We start from the raw sequence: 19269 nt of genomic DNA on the forward strand, positions 1-19269 counted from the left end.
GTCCATTTTGAGCAGCGAGTCGGCGTCTCCGGTATTTTTCCCCCCACAAAGTAAGCACGCTTTCCTTTGTTTTTAATTTCCAATTTTATTGCAATACATGCGAGGGGGGCTTTAGCTAACTAACTAACTAACGTTGCAGCGCGGGATTCTTTTTACTGTTTGTGTGGTCGTCCTGCTTTTACACGTAACGTGTCCGCTTGTTTGCAGTAAACCTCGCTAGCTCAGTGTGTTAGCTGTTAGCCGTTAGCTGCCGAAGACGTTAACGCGGTTTTTTTCCCGATTGAATGACTCGTTCGTCGGTCGCGGCAGAAAATAAACCCGACGTGCTTCAATACGTTTAGTGGGATTCAGCTTACAATTTTAAATGACGGTTTGTTTTATTCACGTCCAGTGGGTTAGCGCTAGCTGTTGGCTGCTATCCGGGCCTGCTCTCTGTTCCGAGCAAAGCGCGGTCCGCTTGAACCCCGAAACACGGACCCGCTCTCCGCGGTTTTCGCTGCCTCCTTTCGACTAACAAAAGACTTATCGTGCGTGCAAGCGTGCAGCCGCGTTCGCCAACGGTTAGTGTTTACGACGTTCACGCAACGATGTTTTTAATGGTTTTGAATAAGAAGTCAACTGAACCGTTAACTCGCAGAGGAACAATGTGCAGCTATTGTATCTACCTGTTCGCCTGCGCGGCGTCCAGCGGCACGTTGTTTGAAGAAAAAATACGTAAACAAGAACCGTTGGCTCAATCAATCTTAACTTTATTACAGATTAAGGGTCCAGATATAAAATATAAATGCATATACAGTAAAATGCATTAAAATTAATGTATTGGCTCCTCACATTTATCATGTTAACCTATCTAATCCCCCTTTCCAAAAAAAACCCTGACTCACTGTGTAAAGGTGTATTAAAAAAAAACATAGTTTAATGTTCATTTTCCCACAATGCAAGTGTCAAGCAAGACCATCTCCCCCCCTCCTAGGAAATGCTGTGTTCATGCTCTTTGTTATGGCCTGCATCCTAAATCTGTCCTGTCTCGACTCAGTCTCTTGAAGAGCCCACCGTCAGAATGGCAGACGCTGATACTCTCCTCATGGAGACATCGGACCAGAACGGCAACGAGGGGGAGGAGGACACGAATGGAGCCGAGCAGGAGCTGATGGCGGGAGAGGAGGAGGAGGAGGAGGACGACGACTGCCAGGACGTCCAGGAGGGAGGCCAGGGCGACGGCCTGGACGTTCCGGAGGATATCCAAGAAGACATCCAGGACAACGGCGCCGAGGGTACGGAGGTTGCAGAGGGTACGGAGGGTGCCGATGGTGCAGACGGCGGAAAGATTGACGCCAGCAAAGGAGAGGAAGACGCTGGGTGAGTGTTGCGTGTCTCTTGACACTACGGCTGCAACTACAGAGACAGTTGGCATTGTATTTGGTCATCAATTGTTTTGGAAAGGTGATGAAGCTGTCCCCTCGACTAGGCATTTAAAAAGTGTAGCAGTCAGACAGTAGAGAAAAGTCCAAAGGGAGACGCACACATACCGGTTCTTGGTTTGAAAATAATAAAAAAAACTAGTTTTCTTGATTGATCAATGTGTCAATCTGCAGGTTTAGCCAATGCTGATGAGATCAGAGAATACTAATTTCTCATTTGTAAACAAAAACTTGTCATGAGCTGGCAGGATGTAAACAAAGACCCAAGCAGTTGCATAGGAAACTGCGGAAACAAACATACATACACATAACATGTTTTTTCTAAGTATTTTATGTCAGTTGTTCAGAAAACCTTCATTCTAATAATTGCAATAAACTTAATTTATACAGCATGTTTCAAAGTGCTTTAAAGGATGAGGGTAAATGGACAATAACAATATTGTTGATTCTAAAACGTATAGAAGGGAAATAAACGAGAAGCATTAATAATAGAGTTGTGATTTAGAGTGCATGTGTCACCTTATTCTCAGTACATGGTTGTATCCCCAATACGTAGTATGAGGATTGTACAAGAACACATGGATTAAGTTCTGGCACAAAAGACACTTTATTATGAGATTAATAATAAATTACTCAAAGGAACCATGTGGGCTTAATAACAAGATGATACAACATACATGTATAACTATATCTTGTTCTTGAGCATCCAAAGCAACTGAAAAAAAATAAACTTCCAATGTCACAGACCAGAATAATGTCAAGTGCAGATGGTGGAAAAAAGAAAGCTATGAGTGAGATGGTGCAGGATGACTATAAATAAGTGTTGTGCTTTCTATGTAATAACCTTTGGGAGGAGAAAAGCAATTGACAGCAAGGTGTTTGTAGGAAAATGTTCGTGGGCGGCCTCAGCTGGGACACGAGTAAAAAGGACCTGAAGGATTACTTCAGTAAGTTTGGCGAGGTGTCAGACTGCACCATCAAGATGGACTCCAACACCGGCCGGTCCCGGGGCTTCGGCTTTGTCCTCTTCAAAGAGGCCGCCAGTGTAGAAAAGGTGAGGCTCGTTTACCACTAATCACTTTTTTTTTTTTGCCGCAGCCTGACGTTCAGTCGAAGCGTTACCGAGATGTTGTCACATGACTGTTGATCTCAGATGAATTAATCATGGCTTCATAGTTGCGTTAATGAGCTCAGAATTTAAGTTTACTTCTTCCGAATCTCGTTAAAGCAAGTTCCTGATGAAGTATCACAAATTTTAAACTTTTTTTTTTTTTCTTGCACATTATGTGTTCAAGGATCAACAGATGAGAACCAGACCTTTTCTGCTTCTGGCTGTGGCGTATCCGTGTACTGTAGCAATTGTTTGAAGAAAACATGCTTTTCAATCTCCATCGATCGGGTTCAGAGGGTCAACGCCTCTGCCAGAACATTGTTTTAATACACAGATGGGAGACTCAACAAAATCGTCTAAGGCTAAAATCAAGAACATTTGAGCCTGCACAGAAATTGTAGCTGTCGCTCAAAGAACCGATTGATCGTGTGTGTGTTAGTTGGAGTTCTATAATTATTATAACTCGTCTGCAGGTGCTGGAACAGAAAGAACACAGACTGGACGGACGTCCAATCGACCCCAAGAAGGCGATGGCCATGAAGAAGGAGCCCGCCAAGAAGATCTTTGTTGGGGGGTTGAACCCCGAGGCAACCGAGGACGCCATCAGGGAATATTTCGGAGCTTTTGGCGAGGTTAGTTTTATGAGATGGCGCCAAATTTAATGACGGTTAAATGGAAATCTGTTTAAATGAAGAAAAAAAAAGGGGAAGAAACCTGAGGGAGAGCAACAGAGGAGGATCCCTCTCCCCGGATGGACAGAAGCAATAGATGTCATGTGACCAGAATGAATAACGTAACGGAGTTACAGCACATTCAATGAATGACAGAAATTATTCATATAATGAATAGTAGGCATGCTCCAGATAGCCACGATCCATTAAACAGAAGGAGGTAGAGAGGAGGGGCATCAGCAGGACCATGGCAGCTGGCAGGACCGGTTCCAGGCCAGTTGCATTAGCAGGGCCATGGCAGCCGGGGTCCTCCCCCCACTGGTTCCAGGCAGCCACAAATCCATGGAAAAAGAAAGTAGAGTTAGCAATGTGCATTGAAGAGACAATCATTTATCCAGAAGGAGAGGAGGAGCAAAAGAGAAGGAGAGAGAGGAGGAGCTCAGTGTATCCTAAGATGTCCCCCAGCAGTCTAGGCCTATAGCAGCATATCTAGGGGCTGGACCAGGGCAAGCCTGAAACAGCCCTAACTACAAGCCTGAAACAGCCCTAACTATAAGCGCTATCAAAGAGGAAAGTCTTAAGTCTACTCTTAAATGAGGTGACCGTGCCTGCCCCCAATACAAACATTTGAAAGGACAGATCTGTGTTTAATTGATCTTCAAGCCTAATTAATGAAGATTCTGTCTAATAGTGTAAACGAGTGGCTGATGTAAACAAAGTGAAGACATGCTTCCTGTGGAAAATAACACTTCATTTGTATCATAAATTCTGTCAATCAGTCGAAAGCATCTGAAATTAATACATTCTACAAGTTTATTTTGTTTGTCGTGACTAAGAATAATTTGGAATGATGCGTTTAAGTAATGTGCGCCATAATTGAGGACATGTCAAACATAAATGTTGGGCTTGTGGCTGAATTATTGGCCTTTTTATAAAAATCTGCTTCAATCAACTCCGCCATCTTGTTCTAGATCGAAACCATTGAACTTCCCATCGACCCCAAATCGAAGAAAAGGAGGGGTTTCATCTTCATCACGTACAAAGACGAGGCCAGCGTCAAGAAGTGTCTGGAGAAGAAATACCACACCATCCAGGGCGGCAGGGTACAAACGCACTTATCTTTCAGCAGAGTTGGTGGTTTGAGATGCTGACCGTTTTTATGTCAGGTTTCTTTTATGTGACCTGTGACCCCTTCAGCTCCCTTTCCGCCAAGAAGTTCCAGATCATTTCTAGTCGACAGTTTTTAGTGGAACGTAAAGGTTCCTTCAGCTCATTGTTGTCTGCTGCTGGTTGTTACACTATCTGGTCCCTAGTTTTTCAAATATTGTCCTTGGAAAGTTCCTACAGTCAGAGGGGCTCTTTAGTGAGATTTTTTTTTTTCTTTTTCTTTTTTTTAGTGACTTTTTAAGCAACAAATTAAGTTTAAGATGTGATTTTAAGAAATAACCGTAATGATTTGCCTGTTGAACCGGAAAATGTAAGCAGCAAAGTGTAGAATATTTGCAGGTTACTGTTGGAAAAAACATTGACTTTCACTAAATTACTAAGGATGAGTTAAAATGTACAGAATATATGTCCCCACTAGGGGACTAATAAAGGATTATTTAAGATAATCAGTGTGTATATAAATATTTGATGGTTGGAGTGAACCACGATCAGTCCTTCAGTGTTGACACAAAGTGGTTTCATCAGCAAACATTTACTCAGAAGAGTTTGAGTGCACGTTTTTCTGCTGGGTCTGTAGAATCAGGATGCTCACGTGCGTTTTGTTTGTTCCTCGTCCAGTGTGAGCTGAAGATCGCCCAGCCAAAGGAGGTGTACCAGCAGCAGCAGTATGGAACAGGACGTGGTGGCGGCGGCGGTGGCGGTGGTGGCGGCGGTGGTTATGGTGGCCGGGGAGGAGGCAGAGGTCGCGGAGGTAAGGAAAGAGAATCTTCTGTCTCGACTAGTAAAAGATGAGCTGTTAAACTGTGGTGCATGAACGGTGGCATGAATAACAATTTTATTAATCCACGAAGGAAATTTGATTTTGTCTGAATGAAAATACTTCAGCACAGACGACATATACAAGGCTTATGGTGCAATTTGTTTTTGGAAAAACTAATTAAGCAAAAGTCATAATGAAATGTTTATAAATCTGTTTAAACAATACTTTCATGTTAGCCCAAAATAAACCTCTCTTTTTTTGGTGTCGTTAATTGTTTGACAGTAATGTGGCCAAGCATATTTTTTTTTTTACTCATCAGAAACTACAGTAGCCTGAACATTACTACTATACACTAACTTATATTAATAATATTCCATTTTTATTTGTGTGGCACCTTAAAAGGTATCCAAAGGCACTTTGAATCAGAACCATTTATTGCCATGTATGTTTTCACATACAAGGAATTTGTCATGGCGGGTGGTGCACAACAATAAACTGAGTGCAAGAAATGGGAGCATGAATATTTACAATAAAATCTACAATAGAATAACAAATTAAAATAAAGTGCACAGATAACAGTACTTTAAGGTGTAATGTGAAAGTGGATAACTACATAATAAAAACAAACATTGCATAACTAGCATGGCAGGTTATATTGAGTGTTTTGTGGCTTATATTGTTATAAAAGTGAACCGTCTCTCTCAGGTCAGGGTCAAGGCTGGAACCAGAGCTATGGGAACTACTGGAACCCGGGATACGGCAACCAGGGCTACGGCTACAGTGGATACGGAGGCTACGGCAACTACGACTACTCTTCTGGCTACTACGGATACGGTCCCGGTTATGATTACAGTGAGTACACGCAGACCTTCATGTGCAGTTTAGAGGCGATCAGGGTGTTTTTAGAAACTATCTATTTTATATTGCTGGCGAAAACATCTCCTTACTAATTTTTACTGAGTAGAGCTTGAACGCACCATAATGACTAAATGCAACGTTAGCTAGAGCTCCTCCTGCAGATTTCAACTGTGTTGAAACCTTTCACAGGCTTTTTCTAAAACACTGGTTTGAAAGTTTCACTGGATTGTTGTGACGGTTGGTTTCGGATTATTATTATTTGAGGAGCTCAGAACTTAATGTTTTTCACAGGTTCTGGTTAACGTTTTTTTCGCGGCGGTGTGAGACGTGTAGAATAATGATGTTGATGTAAAAATAACAATTTTAAGTTTAGTTTCCATTGCTTTTTCCTCACTGATGCGATCGTCACACATGTGTTCGAGGGCCGTCAAAGATTAAAATCCTGACTGTTTTTACAGCCTCTGGATGTGATAAACGGTGTCGTTTGGGTGTTTTTTTTTGTTTTTTTTTATTTTATTTATATTTTTGTAAAAAAAAAAATTGCTTTTCCGTCCGACCGCTTTTTTTGGGGGGGCGGGGGGGTTAAGATTTGTCCGTGTCTGACCCGTTTGTCCCCCCTACACAGACCAGGGCAACGGCAGCTACGGGAAAACTCCAAGACGGGGGCCACACCAGACCGGCTACAAGCCATACTGATGATCACATGGCAGCGCAAGGTATGTCAACGTACCTTTACACACTTAGACCCCAACGACATGACGTCACAGCTCAGGTTTCATCGAGGCGATCAAATGTTAAACGCTGAGCCTTCAAAGCTTCACCAGACCATGATTATACTCATGAAAACCTAGTTGGGAATATTATATGCCGTTTCTGTGACTAGATCTCCCTATATTCAAGGACTAAATGATGATTTATTGTCTTGGTGGCGTAACGGACCGTATGGATCCCCCTCGTGGTTCTTCACGCATCTGAACCGCGGATTAAAGACAGTTTAACGTTAACCATCATGGTGTGAATGCAGTTTTACTGACTATAGTTTCCTCCAATATTCAGTAAAACGTGTGATCAGGACTTGATGTTTTTCTAGTCTCTGATCATGTGACGGTCAACAACCAATCAGTGTTTAATTAAACCAGTAGGAGAGCTAGTAACGTTAGCAGCACCGCTAACGGATAACCAACGGAGGTTCACTTCAGTTGCATTATGATGCGGTCAGGCTCTGTCAGTGAAAATTAGTAGTGGCTGACAGTAAATTATAAGTGTTGGTGATGAACTAGAATAAATCCAGTAGTGTGAAGGAGATGTTTTCACATGAATATAAAATGGATATTAGAGATGAATTATGAGCTGTTTAACTTCCTAACACGCTCTAAGCGCTTTATACTTTAACTTAATCAATTAAGAATGATCATAAACATACTATTGTCTATTTCATTATCATTTGAATTGTGTGTAACAAGTAAAAGTATAACATGTATTATGTTTGGTTTACTGGCTTCAGAGAAATCATTTTTTGGTTGATAACAAAATTAAATATTCTGGATCCTTGTTGACAAGCTGCTATAATCAAAGTGTTTTTGAATGAAAACTGACAGAAACAAATGTGTCGTTCCTTTAGGGATCCAGTGAGACCGACGGCTGGATGGAAACACTGACTCAACCTCTTTTATGACAGAAGACCATTTGTACAGAAAACATCTGAAATGTAACTTTTTTCTTTTTTTTTTTCTTTTTTTTTTTTAATCCTTTCATTTTTAGGTTTTACTTTTCCCTTTGGTGTTTTTTTTTTTTTTTTTTTTTTTTTTCTTGTCCCCCTTCCAACATTTCCATCAATGGAAGTGTAATTTTTACTGTACTTTTTGGTACCCGTTTTGATTCTAATGTATTGTAAGGCTTGTATTTTACATGTTTGCTGGCTTTACAGGTTGAAAATCTTGGCGCTGTAAAGGAGCTTTTTTTGACAAAATAAACAGTTTTCAGTAATTTTATTAATTTTTATTTTTTCCCCGGGGGGTTTCTGATGCTTCCAGGTTTCCAGGGGTGGAATATAAGGAAAGTGGTTGAAAAAGGGTTCAGGGTTTAAATTCAGTTGTCAAACATTGATTTTTCACTTGGTCTTTTGTCGCCACGCAATCCGATGATCCGTAATGAAGAAATGTGGAGCGCGACTCGACAATTGGGTTTCTTGTTCCCTCATTTGGTAATTCTTCCCCCCCTTCATGTGGAATCCAGTGTACCAAGATAATTTTAACTCTTATTCCTTAAATCTACAACGACTGCCTGCACGCTTATTTCTTCCAGGACGTTCACAAACGGTATTAAAACATTTGGAAAGCATACAGATGAATTAGGGGGGCAACCAATTATTCAACCTCATGCAGCTGTGGCATGACTTCCTGTTAAATCTACATACCGTTTTACATAACAAGCAACGTGTCTAAGTTTCCCTGCTGGTTTAGTTTGTTTTGTCAAGTGTCACTGTTTTTTTTTTTTTATACTTTTTTTTTTTTTTTTTTTTATATATATAGAAGTAACCGCTTTGAAGTTAAATGTCTGCTTAGAATTTTCTTTTGTTTTTTTGTCTTTTAAAGACTTTCAGACCACTGGAGTCTCCTCGGCTAGTGTCTGGCAATTTATTAGTAATAAACATTCTCGTTTGTAATATTTTTTGTGTATTTCTAATGCTTAATGTTACTGTTAATTCTGGTGTCGACGAAAAGCAAACGGTAGCTTTTTGTTTTTACATTTACTTCTGTTGCTCGTACACTTTAAAAATTATTTGTTTGACCCTCCGGTTTTCAGAACATACATTTTTAAAAGTTTTAAATTGTTAACCTAAGTTATTGGAAAGTCAGGGGTATTATAACCAAGATTATTAGATTGCTTCTGGAATGAGTTATATATTTTTGGCCAGCGTTTCTGAGATTGAAGTGAGACACGGGAAAAAAGCTGAGGTCGTGATCTTCGCAATAGAAGATGTGTGTCGAGTCTTGGCCAATCAGCGTTAAGATGTCTCCAGCGGCTTCATTTCCCTCCCACCAGTTTTTTAATGATAAGCTAGTCAGCTTGCTATCACGTTAGCTAACGTTGTTGGGAGAGACAGCGAGTGAGATTACTGGCAGCGGCGAGTCCGTGGCAGCATGTGGCGTCAGTCAGGTGCAGGAGAGCGGCGTCGAGTCGGCGGCACTGGCGGTTCTACCTACCGACACCTAACTACATTTAAAGAGGACAAGTGGCGATTTTATCCAACTTTTATTTCAATTAAAAAAAAACAAATGGCCGAAATGACTTTCTTCCGTAGGGTGGCCGGCCTCCTGTTTATATTTAAGGGAATAAGAGCTACGTGTATCCTCCAGTTAATTATAATCTATATAGTTATGCGGTTATAATTGCTGTCAGAGGTGTGTGTTACACCCCTGAAACGGGGAGAAATGATCACGAGAGTGATGATGCAGTTTCTCTCAGAACTTTTACTGAAGTCATATACACACACTCGACACAGGAAGAGATCTACAGGAGAGCAGACGGTACACTTCCATTCCAGTTTACCCACAGTATTTAGCTAGTACATTACCCACAGTATTTATTTCCTAAACACACTGTGTACATATGTGTGTATATATACACATATATAATATATACACATATATGTATATATACCCAATGTTTCTTAAACCATATGTGTATATATGTATATACACTCACCTAAAGGATTATTAGGAACACCTGTTCAATTTCTCATTAATGCAATTATCTAATCAACCAATCACATGGCAGTTGCTTCAATGCATTTAGGGGTGTGGTCCTGGTCAAGACAATCTCCTGAACTCCAAACTGAATGTCAGAATGGGAAAGAAAGGTGATTTAAGCAATTTTGAGCGTGGCATGGTTGTTGATGCCAGAAGGCCAGTCTGAGTATTTCACAATCTGCTCAGTTACTGGGATTTCACGCACGTGACTTTGATACAAAATGTTTTTTTTCTGAAGGTTAAACAGTGACAGCTAGTGGTCATTACGTGAAAATACATTTTGCAACACTGCAGACACAAGACATCTCCGGTGCTATTTGAATTCTAGTAAACAACACGGGAAATTCAGCACAAATATAAAAAGTGTTGTCAGCATTAGGTGCAGCAGCTAGCTCCCCGACAACCATAGGTAGCGGGACCAGCCCTGGCTCGAACAACAGCGCAGTAGCTATTTATGATTAAATACGACTGCAGATGAAAAAACACACAACAACCAGCAGTTGACTCACTACATGCCCGTAACCCTCTGTGCAAAAGGTGTCATCAGTTAATCCACCAGCAATTTCCGTTTCTCAGGCTTCAGCCTGAGCTTCAAGGTAGCTTCTAGGTTCCAGGTGACCAATCACAACGTGGTCACACGGGCCACGAGTCAGACGTCCAGACACTCTAGAAAGCCAATTCATATAGTTTAACTAGGCTACTCTTCCACAGAGAAAGAGAGATGAAATGTGATTGGATAAGTATGCTGTTAACCAGCTCCCAAGCCGAGCCGTACCAGAAGCCTGAAGCAGAGGAACAGATGAAGAGCTGTGCAATGAGAAAATAAGCTAATAGGAAAAAATAATTATATAGATTTTTTTTTTGTTAAATGTGTTTTTAAATTATAAAATAGCTATAACTTTGTGATTCTGTTTAGGCCAGTAGAGAAGGCTTATGCTGCACCAAGCGCGGCGCGAATTTGACACGCGACCAGATTACATGCAAAGTCAATGCACAGACGCGATAGGTTGTGAAAAGGCGTTTTTTTTTCGCAGCGCGAACAGAGTGAAGGACGCGGCGCGAATTCGCGCAAGTTGAAATATCCCAACTCCGGCGGGAAAATCGCGTGACGCAAAGTTGCGTCAGCCAATCAGCATTGAGAATCAGCGTTGAGAAGCTCCGCCCGTCACCCCCGCTGTCCTGCCGTTGCTGAATCAAACTGTTGCTGCTCCGCCTGAAGTAGTGCTTGTAGCAGCCGTCATTCAGACACAGATGTGGGACTACGGATAATATTATGAACCCAGACACGATGGAGTTTGATGTTCTGTTTTACGGAGATAAGCCAGGCGCAGTTCCTGGAGGAGTCGGTGAAATTCACCGAGCTGTGTGCGGCTACGGGTGGTGTTATGAACCCAAACACGAGGATGTTTGATGTTCCGACATGTTTGAGACTTCCACACCAATAAAAGAGTGTTCACACCGAAGGCGGCGTGAATATTCGCGGCGCGTCAAAGGGGGCGTGGCTTATCGCTGTTGCTTCTCTCCATGAAAAGAGCTTTCATTTCCGCTATCGACCATGGAATAAATAACCACTAGTTCTGCTTTATACTTGTTATTCGCGCGAAAAAAACACCTTTTCGCAATTTATTGCGTCTGTGCATTGACTTTGCATTTAATCTGGTCGCGCTTCAAATTCGCACCGCGTTTGGTGTGAACGCAGCATTGACGGCCCGCCACTGGTATATATACACATACTGTATATACATACATATATACACATTTATACATACATATGCTTACATGTAAATGCATATACATTTATATAAACACATTGCATTCTTTTTCTCATTCACTGATTTCACTTCGAGAAGAAACATTAGAACAAACCACTTCATTATGAATGAACGTATTTATTACAAACTACACTACTATACGTGCAGAATGACGTGTGACTGATACAAAATGATTTTTTATGAAGGTTAAACAGTGACAGCTAGTGGTGATTACGTGAAAATACATTCTGAATTTCTTTCTTGTCTCAGAACACACTCATGCACAATTATCGTAGTTATCATCATAATTCAGCATTAATTAAACTAACTCAATGAAAAATTATGCAATTGTCCTTGTCTGCTGTATAAAAAGAACTCGAGGTATTTGTTTTTTATAAAACACTGAGAAACTTTGGTTGCTTTGATCCAGTAAAGTCACTGGATGAATGAGGGAAACTTCACGTATTCCTTTCTCTCCGGGGAAACCAGGAAGGCCTCTCCGTTCTTCGTCTCATCGGTCACCATCTGCAGAACGGCCTGCGCTACATCAGACATGCTGAAACAATACAAATTTTAAAAAGGGTAAAGTGGCTTAAATGAGTAACGTTCACGGTCGAGATAATGCACTTTAACGTGTGCGATTTATCGTCTTTTAATGGAACCATATCGCGATGTTTCATATTTTATAATACAGAGTTGCAAAGATTAGTCAGTTGCCAAGTATTTTGGTCATTAACTTAATCGGTTTGAGTAATTATTTATAGGATAGAAGACAAAAAGTTCCGAATTCTCAGCTTCCAGCTTTTTAAATGGGAACAGTTTCTGGTCACCTGTGGGCACAGGGTTTTACTTCTTTATTGTTTTCATCATTTTATACAGCCTATTTACTAATCGAGAAAATAAATCAACAGATTAATAGATAATGAAAATCGTTGCAAGCACGCAAGACTATTTATTGATTGACTGACCAGAAAACATGCTATATTGTGATATACATCGTTAAGGAGCTATACAGTTAATAATACCCAGCTCTACATGTATAACACAACAATTATGGATTTGCTGTTGTTGTTCTTGTTGCAGTTAGAAAGATTTAATGTTGATTTATTTGTACCGCCTTTAACAAAACGGGCAAAGACTCACTCTGTGAGTCCGAAATGCTGGGTCAGCTGCCGGGTTGCTTCAGACAGGTGGGAGAACCGCCCCAGGTTGGAATTAATAGCAGAGAAGAGGTCTGTTTGGACGAAACCTGGGCAGAGGGCGTTGAACCGCACACCGTAACCAGAGGCCGTGGATGCGGCCTGGTGGACACACACACACACACACACACACACACACACACACACACACACACACACACACACACACACACACACACACACACACACACACACACCTCCTGAATCATAGAAATTTGACTATGTGCTTATTAAAAAGCCAAACCCTAAAAGCCTCCACTTGCACTTGGAACAACAACAGTGATTAATTGGATTTTTTTTTTTAAACCTTAATCTTCTGGAGAAGAAAACCAGCGTCCTTACCGCCATGGCCCGAGTGAAGCCGACCACTGCATGCTTTGTGGCCGTGTAGACCGGACAGCTCAGCAGAGGGCCGAGACCTGCAGGACAGGGGTCGGATCAGTCGATATCATAGGCTCAAGTCCCTGACTCATAAGTATCTCCGGAACCACAACGTTGATTAACTTCATTTAAATTGTTGAAATACATTAAAGCCTTATGGGAAGAGTTCTATCGGCCCCGGAAAAATGTAACTTACCGTTAAGTTTATGTAATTACTAGGGCTGGGCACGTTAACGCATTAAAATCGCGTTAAGGTCAATCAAAAAAGAAAAAGAAATAAATAAGATGCACGCCATAAATGCAAGACAACGGCACTGCTTTTACTCTGAAGGCGATTTATGTATGCACGCGCGCTTCCGCAGCCTCAGCAACCGGCTTGTTGCCAACAGACTGAAGCACATATTGTTTTGTAGTTTCTGTTCTCAGCGAGCAGCGGGTGCTGCCACGAGCCGCTCCGCCTCAGAGCGCTCACAAACGGTCAGTCTCACAGGAGCCTCGCGCTGCAGTCTCCAAGTCCTGAGTGAACATTAATCGCGCATGTGCAGATACCGCCACTGAGATACACGTCAGCTGTCCTTCACATCTCCACCTCATTCAACCAGACGTCAGTGCACTTGTTCAAGCCAACACAGACTGGACTTTTCTCACTGAGTAAGATCAAAAGCACTTATTGTTTTTGTATAAAGTTAATCAATTGCTGGTCTTTAACATACATCTTTAAGGTAAGCAACAAACTGAACATGACAAAAGAAGGAGTGGCTTGTCCCTCACAGGGACCCTTACTACTGAACAGAACGTTAATGTTGTTCCCTGATAAAAGACAAATGTTTCTTCTTCAGCACAATATTAAGCTGTTTTACATTAGCATAAAATAGTCTATAACATCTGAAAATAAATACAATATTTAATTGAATGTCATATAGAAGCATACAAAAAATACATCTTTTTTTTCTTCCCTAGCATATATTTTTGATTTATATACTGTTGTTAACTTGCTGTTGCTCCAGAGGACCTGTTATATTGTTCTGATAACATTACTTTAAAATAAAAGCGCGCAATAAACTAGTTTTTACTTCATTATTGAATTTGGCGCATAATGCGATTAATCGCAGAAAAATCAGGCGATTAATCAGTTAAATTTGTTCAACTTTGCCCAGCCCTAGTAATTACATGAAGTCACACATCTTAACTGGTAATTTATGCAAATAATAATACCCAGCATGCCCCAATCCGAGCATGTTTAGGCATAAAGGTTATAACTTTTAAATTTTTGAACCGAACGACACAGTTTTTTTGACTAAAACACCTACGTACCACCCCAAGGCTTTGTTTTATTGTGATTTTCTTGCAGTTTCCGATTCTTTATGTTATTATCTTTATAAAGAGGGGTCTTACAACTCTGAAGGTTGATGTTTAAAAAATAATTCACAAATAAATTCTAATAAAGTATTAGAACTCATTTGGGGTTCATACAACTACTTGAACAGACCTCACTAAGGCCGCTAGAAGGGCTTGGGGACTCAGGGCTGTTTTCTTTTGATGGAAAAAAACATATGCAATGCTTTGTGGGCGTTTTTACCTGCCATGGATGCAGTGTTGATGATGACCCCTCCGTGACCTACACTCAACTTGCTCATGTGCTCCAGTGCCAGGTAAGTCCCCCTGATGACTCCCATCTGAGAGAGACAAAGACACACACACACACACACACACACACACACACACACACACACACACACACAAACACACACACACACACACACACCTTTGTATTGTGCATTAGTCTAGTTTATTAGTGCATTACTTTCTTTCATCTCGGCTGCTCCCTTTACCTCTTAATTGTTGTTGTTCTTATGTAACATGAATTGTCTTTATTTTAACCAGCTATTCAGTGTTTTGTTTAGATTTTTTGCCCTCCAGAAATATTGTCATTGTGCTAAACAGCTAAATATGTAAATAATTCAAGTAATAATATGCTGTGAAGATAAAATATGTACTCTACATGCTGACTCTGCGTTGTGAATTATACTACGCTCACAACAAAAGCGTTGTGAATATTGCGCCATCCATCAAATAACCACTAGTTCTGCTTTATACTTGTTGTGGAAATTCCACAAACGTCAGAACATCAGACACCATCGTGTCTGGGTTCATAATATTATCCGTAGGCACACACAGCTTTGACTCCTGCAGGAACAGTGTCTGAATAACTGCCGCTTCAAGCGCTACTTCTCAACACTGATTGGCTTTCGCAACTCACGTCAAGCGATTTGTTTGCAAAAGTTGGAAAATTTCAACTAGTGCGAATGAGGCAAATTTTTCGCAACGCGCCATTCGCGCCGCCAGGCAGAAATTTGCATTGTTCGCAACCAGTCACGTCTATGCATTGACTTTGCATGCAATCGACTCGTGCGGAAAATTCGCAACACTTTTGGTGTGAACGCAGCATAACTCCGGGTGTCGCCTCACCAGGTTGACGGAGACGGTTTTCTCCCACGAGTCCTCGTTCAGGAGGCCGGCGTTATTGCACAGGACGTCGATTCCCCCGAAGGTCTCTGCAACTTTCTGGAAGGCAGCTGGAGAGCAGAGAGAACAACGATGATTATTAGTATCTAACAATTCAGTGGAGCTTCACTGCAGAGCTGCAACGATCAGTCAGCTGATCCATCAGCCAATCACAAGAAAACAACTTTGAGGATCCATGAATCATATAAGAAGGAGAATATAAATAAATATCCCTAAATCCTGCGTCCAGCTTCTCAAAGAGGATTCTTTCTTTTTCAGACTTTTTGTCAGACAGAACAAAACACTTATGGACCAAATAAATAACAGAGAACATGATCATTACGTGAAGTTGAGAGGTCATGAAAATAAGCAGAAGTTGCACGAAATTATGATTATGAACTATTATAACTTTCTGAGATATGAACTAAGTGTATGTTTGATAGTCCGACCAGGAAATCTGATCTGTTCATTTCAAGTTGTTTGAAACAAATAATTCATATCTTTTGCAAAAGCTCACGGCAAGTTCAGCTGTTTTGTTCTGTGTCATGTTCACTAAAAGTGTATTTAACAAGAAGAAAGAAGCCAGAACATAAATGTAAAAACGTAACTTTCAATCTCTGGATACTTTTAAACAAGCTGTGAATGTGTGAGACTTCCACAAAACGTTCACAAGTTATGCAAAGAGTTCACGTTAAGATGTTGGAACAACAACCCTGAGACTGCAGTAGGCCTCAGGGTGTGTGTGTGTGTGTGTGTGACCTTTGATCTGCTCCTCTGACTCCACATCACAGTGGAGGAACAAAGTTCTCTCTCGTCCATATTGTTTGTCCAGGACTTCCATGAAACTCTTTCCCGCAGTTTCATTCACATCCAGGAGTGCTACCTAGGACACAAGGACACAGTGAATGACACAAGGACACAGGTGAGGGACACAAGGACACATGTGAAGGACACAGTGAAGGACCTTCAGATACACACTCACCGATAAACCCTCAGGTTTGACACTAATGTCACACTAATAACGCACACGCACACGCGCACACACACACACACACACACACACACACACACACACACACACACACACACACACACACACACACACACACACACACACACACACACACACACTACCTTGGCCCCGTTCCTCAGCAGGACCCCCGTGATGGCTCTCCCGATGCCCATCGCCGCTCCGGTCACCACGCAGCTTTTTCCACTTAATGCCATGTTGTTGTTCCGCTGTTTCGGGTTCCAGAGGTCCGGGAGACGAAGAGCCGAAGAGATCCTGCGAGAAACACCGCAGCTATGCCCTGAGGGGAGGGCGTGGGCGGGCGCGGCGCGGCGCGCATACCTGTCATGTCCGAACACGTGAGCAGCGCTTGGGTTGATTGAACTCGCAGCGGCCCGGCTGTGACAAGCCTGGGAGGATCGACCGCTGGATACACGTTGGTTACATGTGGCCACTAGATGGAGGCACAGTGCTGTGTGACTTTAAAGTTTAAATCGATGTTGATATGGGACAATCAATAAGATATTGAGGATTCCAGTTCCTCCTGATCTTACTGCCCCCCCCCCACACACACACACAGATCTCCCCCTCTGGACTCATCCTGCTCTTTCCTTGGGAGTGAGTTCAACTGGCAGCACTATCAGCTGGTCTCAGGTTCGGCACACCCTGTCCTGATAGCCCCACAGAGCACTGGTGTTTCATACTGGTCTCCCTCAGATAATGTTGGAAGTGTTGGGTTTACGTGACCTTGAAGTGAGTTGAATGATCTACATCAAATACTGAAGTTGAGTTCAGTTTTCTTTCTTTTTTTCAATTAACGCATGAAACTGACTTTATATTTCATAAAGCCTTTTATTTTTTGTATTTTACAAAATGAAAATGAATAAAATACAACAAGGAAGATATTGAGTCTATGATAATGAGAATATTTTTTTTTCTCGTAAGTATTACCTTCTAAACTGATCCTTCATGCACAACACATAATGCATGAGTCATTTCTTGAAGGTCAACAGGTGCCCACTGGATTAAAATCCATCTTCCATCAGTGAGTTTAACCAAAGGTCAGCTTGCTGAAGAATAAATGAAGGCACGAGTTGTGTTGACCTCTGACCTCCGGGGCCCAATGAGCCACCACCTGGAGCCGAGGGGCCGTACGGTGACATGAAGTTTAAACACATGTCACAAAGAGAGAGGTCTTTCATCTGCCACCTCTTCATCAAAAGTATTTATGTGTTCAATTTGGTAATTTTTGTATATGATTAGTGCTGGTTGTGTTTTCCATGCTTGGACCTTAAAAGTTGCCTCCATGTTGTACCCAGTGATGACATCATCATCATAAGTTGTTGTTTTTTCAACCATTTTGAATGTTCAATGTACCTTTTTATTTTTTGTATTTATATTTGTATGTTTATTTTATTTGTTATTTTGTAATATCATTTTGTAATATCATTTTGTATTTTATTTTTTACATTTGATTAATTGTTTATATATATGTATTATCTTACATCAGTAAGATCAAAATCTTACTGATGTAAGATAAAATTGTTTGTTTTTAACAAAATCTTACATAGTTTTCTGAATATGTTTTACAAAAGATACTTTATCTGATATTTTAGCCACACCTAAATTATAATGTTCTTCCTAAAGTGAGAGCCAGCGAATTGAACCAATGGCTCTCCTTCCAAACCGTGAGCTCACAAAAGGCCCCGGGGAACCCGTCTTGCTTACGGGGCAAATCCGCCATTTAACCGCTTTCAACTGTGATTTGCTGACCAGCTGCTGACTCGTGTTTTCCTCCGGTGGCCCTTTGCCATTTCACTGGTAAGTACACCGCTAAAGAGCTCCGGGAGCCGGACAATGCCGAGAGCTTTACGTGTCACAGAGTCATTGCACGCAAAGAATGGGACACCGCCATCCAACCCAATATCGGCCTGTTTACAGTGAGGGGCCTTGAGGGTGCGTGTGTGTGTGTGTGTGTGTGTGTGTGTGTGTGTGTGTGTGTGTGTGTGTGTGTGTGAGGGTGTGTGTGTGTGTGTGTGTCTGTGTGAGTGTGTGTGTGTGTGTGTGAGGGTGTGTGTGTGTAACAATACCTACAGGGGACTGGCAATGCAAACTCTTTGCTGTGTGTTTAGAGATTATGTAGTCTGAGGGTGTGTGACGGGCGCGTCCAACGAGACAGAGCAGTGTGTTTTTTGCCGGTGACACGGAGCTCATCCAGCTGCACAGAAAAACACACCCGAGTGAAGTAACATTAACACAAGAAAAACAGATAATAACGAGAGGTCAAACGTGTGATGAAGATCTTAAAAAGTCTTGTTTTTTAAATACAAAAAAAAACTAAAGTGCTAAATTCAACACTCTGTGCATTAATGTTGCAACAAACAACTCTTGGCTGTGTAAACAAGAGGTGAAGTAGAGTTCCCCCTCATGTTAGCTCTGTTAGCTCTGTCAACACTGTTGTTAGTGCTGTTAGCTACAAGCCGCCGGCGTGTTGAGTCGTTCCAATGCTCCCAATCTCGAAAATTGTAATAACTCTGCTGACTTTCCTTTACAATTTTTTATTATTATTATGTTTATCACTTTTCTATATAGACAAATAAAAAGTTGTATGGAGATGATTATTTTCCTCTGAAATAGGTTCTATACATTGGCTATTAGCATCTAGATTTAAAGGAAGTTAAACA

At 41.4% G+C, this 19269-nt stretch overlaps 2 protein-coding genes across 2 annotated transcripts; one reads left to right on the forward strand and one right to left on the reverse strand.

Moving 5' to 3' along the window:
• On the forward strand, nt 1-8615 carry LOC306753185 (heterogeneous nuclear ribonucleoprotein A/B-like). Its single transcript, XM_079237044.1, has 9 exons — nt 1-50; nt 1037-1359; nt 2307-2475; nt 3006-3164; nt 4175-4306; nt 4989-5121; nt 5836-5982; nt 6614-6704; nt 7610-8615. The coding sequence occupies exons 2-8, from the start codon at nt 1061-1063 to the stop codon at nt 6682-6684; spliced, it is 1110 nt and encodes a 369-aa protein (XP_079093170.1). The 5' UTR covers nt 1-50; nt 1037-1060; the 3' UTR covers nt 6685-6704; nt 7610-8615.
• Nucleotides 8616-11619: 3004 nt separating this feature from the next.
• On the reverse strand, nt 11620-16838 carry LOC306750641 (15-hydroxyprostaglandin dehydrogenase [NAD(+)]-like). The gene is made up of 7 exons (XM_079234104.1): nt 16711-16838; nt 16336-16459; nt 15541-15647; nt 14651-14747; nt 13033-13109; nt 12635-12792; nt 11620-12047 (listed from the first exon to the last, which is right to left on the reverse strand). Exons 1-7 carry the CDS (start codon nt 16801-16803, stop codon nt 11927-11929), a joined length of 777 nt encoding a protein of 258 aa, XP_079090230.1. The 5' UTR covers nt 16804-16838; the 3' UTR covers nt 11620-11926.
• Nucleotides 16839-19269: the final 2431 nt, after the last annotated feature.

The sequence above is a fragment of the Taurulus bubalis genome (assembly GCF_910589615.1).
Source record: "Taurulus bubalis genome assembly, chromosome: 2".
Classification (NCBI taxonomy): Eukaryota; Metazoa; Chordata; class Actinopteri; order Perciformes; family Cottidae; genus Taurulus; species Taurulus bubalis.

Coding starts and splice junctions, on each gene's coding strand:
- LOC306753185 (XM_079237044.1), top strand. CDS start 1,061: ATGGCAGACGCTGATACTCTCCTCATGGAGACATCGGACCAGAACGGC. Junction 2,476..3,005: donor AGGCCGCCAGTGTAGAAAAG/GTGAGGCTCGTT, acceptor ACTCGTCTGCAG/GTGCTGGAACAGAAAGAACA. Junction 3,165..4,174: donor ATTTCGGAGCTTTTGGCGAG/GTTAGTTTTATG, acceptor ATCTTGTTCTAG/ATCGAAACCATTGAACTTCC.
- LOC306750641 (XM_079234104.1), bottom strand. CDS start 16,803: ATGGCATTAAGTGGAAAAAGCTGCGTGGTGACCGGAGCGGCGATGGGC. Junction 16,460..16,710: donor TGCTGAGGAACGGGGCCAAG/GTAGTGTGTGTG, acceptor CTTGTGTCCTAG/GTAGCACTCCTGGATGTGAA. Junction 15,648..16,335: donor GTCAGAGGAGCAGATCAAAG/GTCACACACACA, acceptor TCTGCTCTCCAG/CTGCCTTCCAGAAAGTTGCA.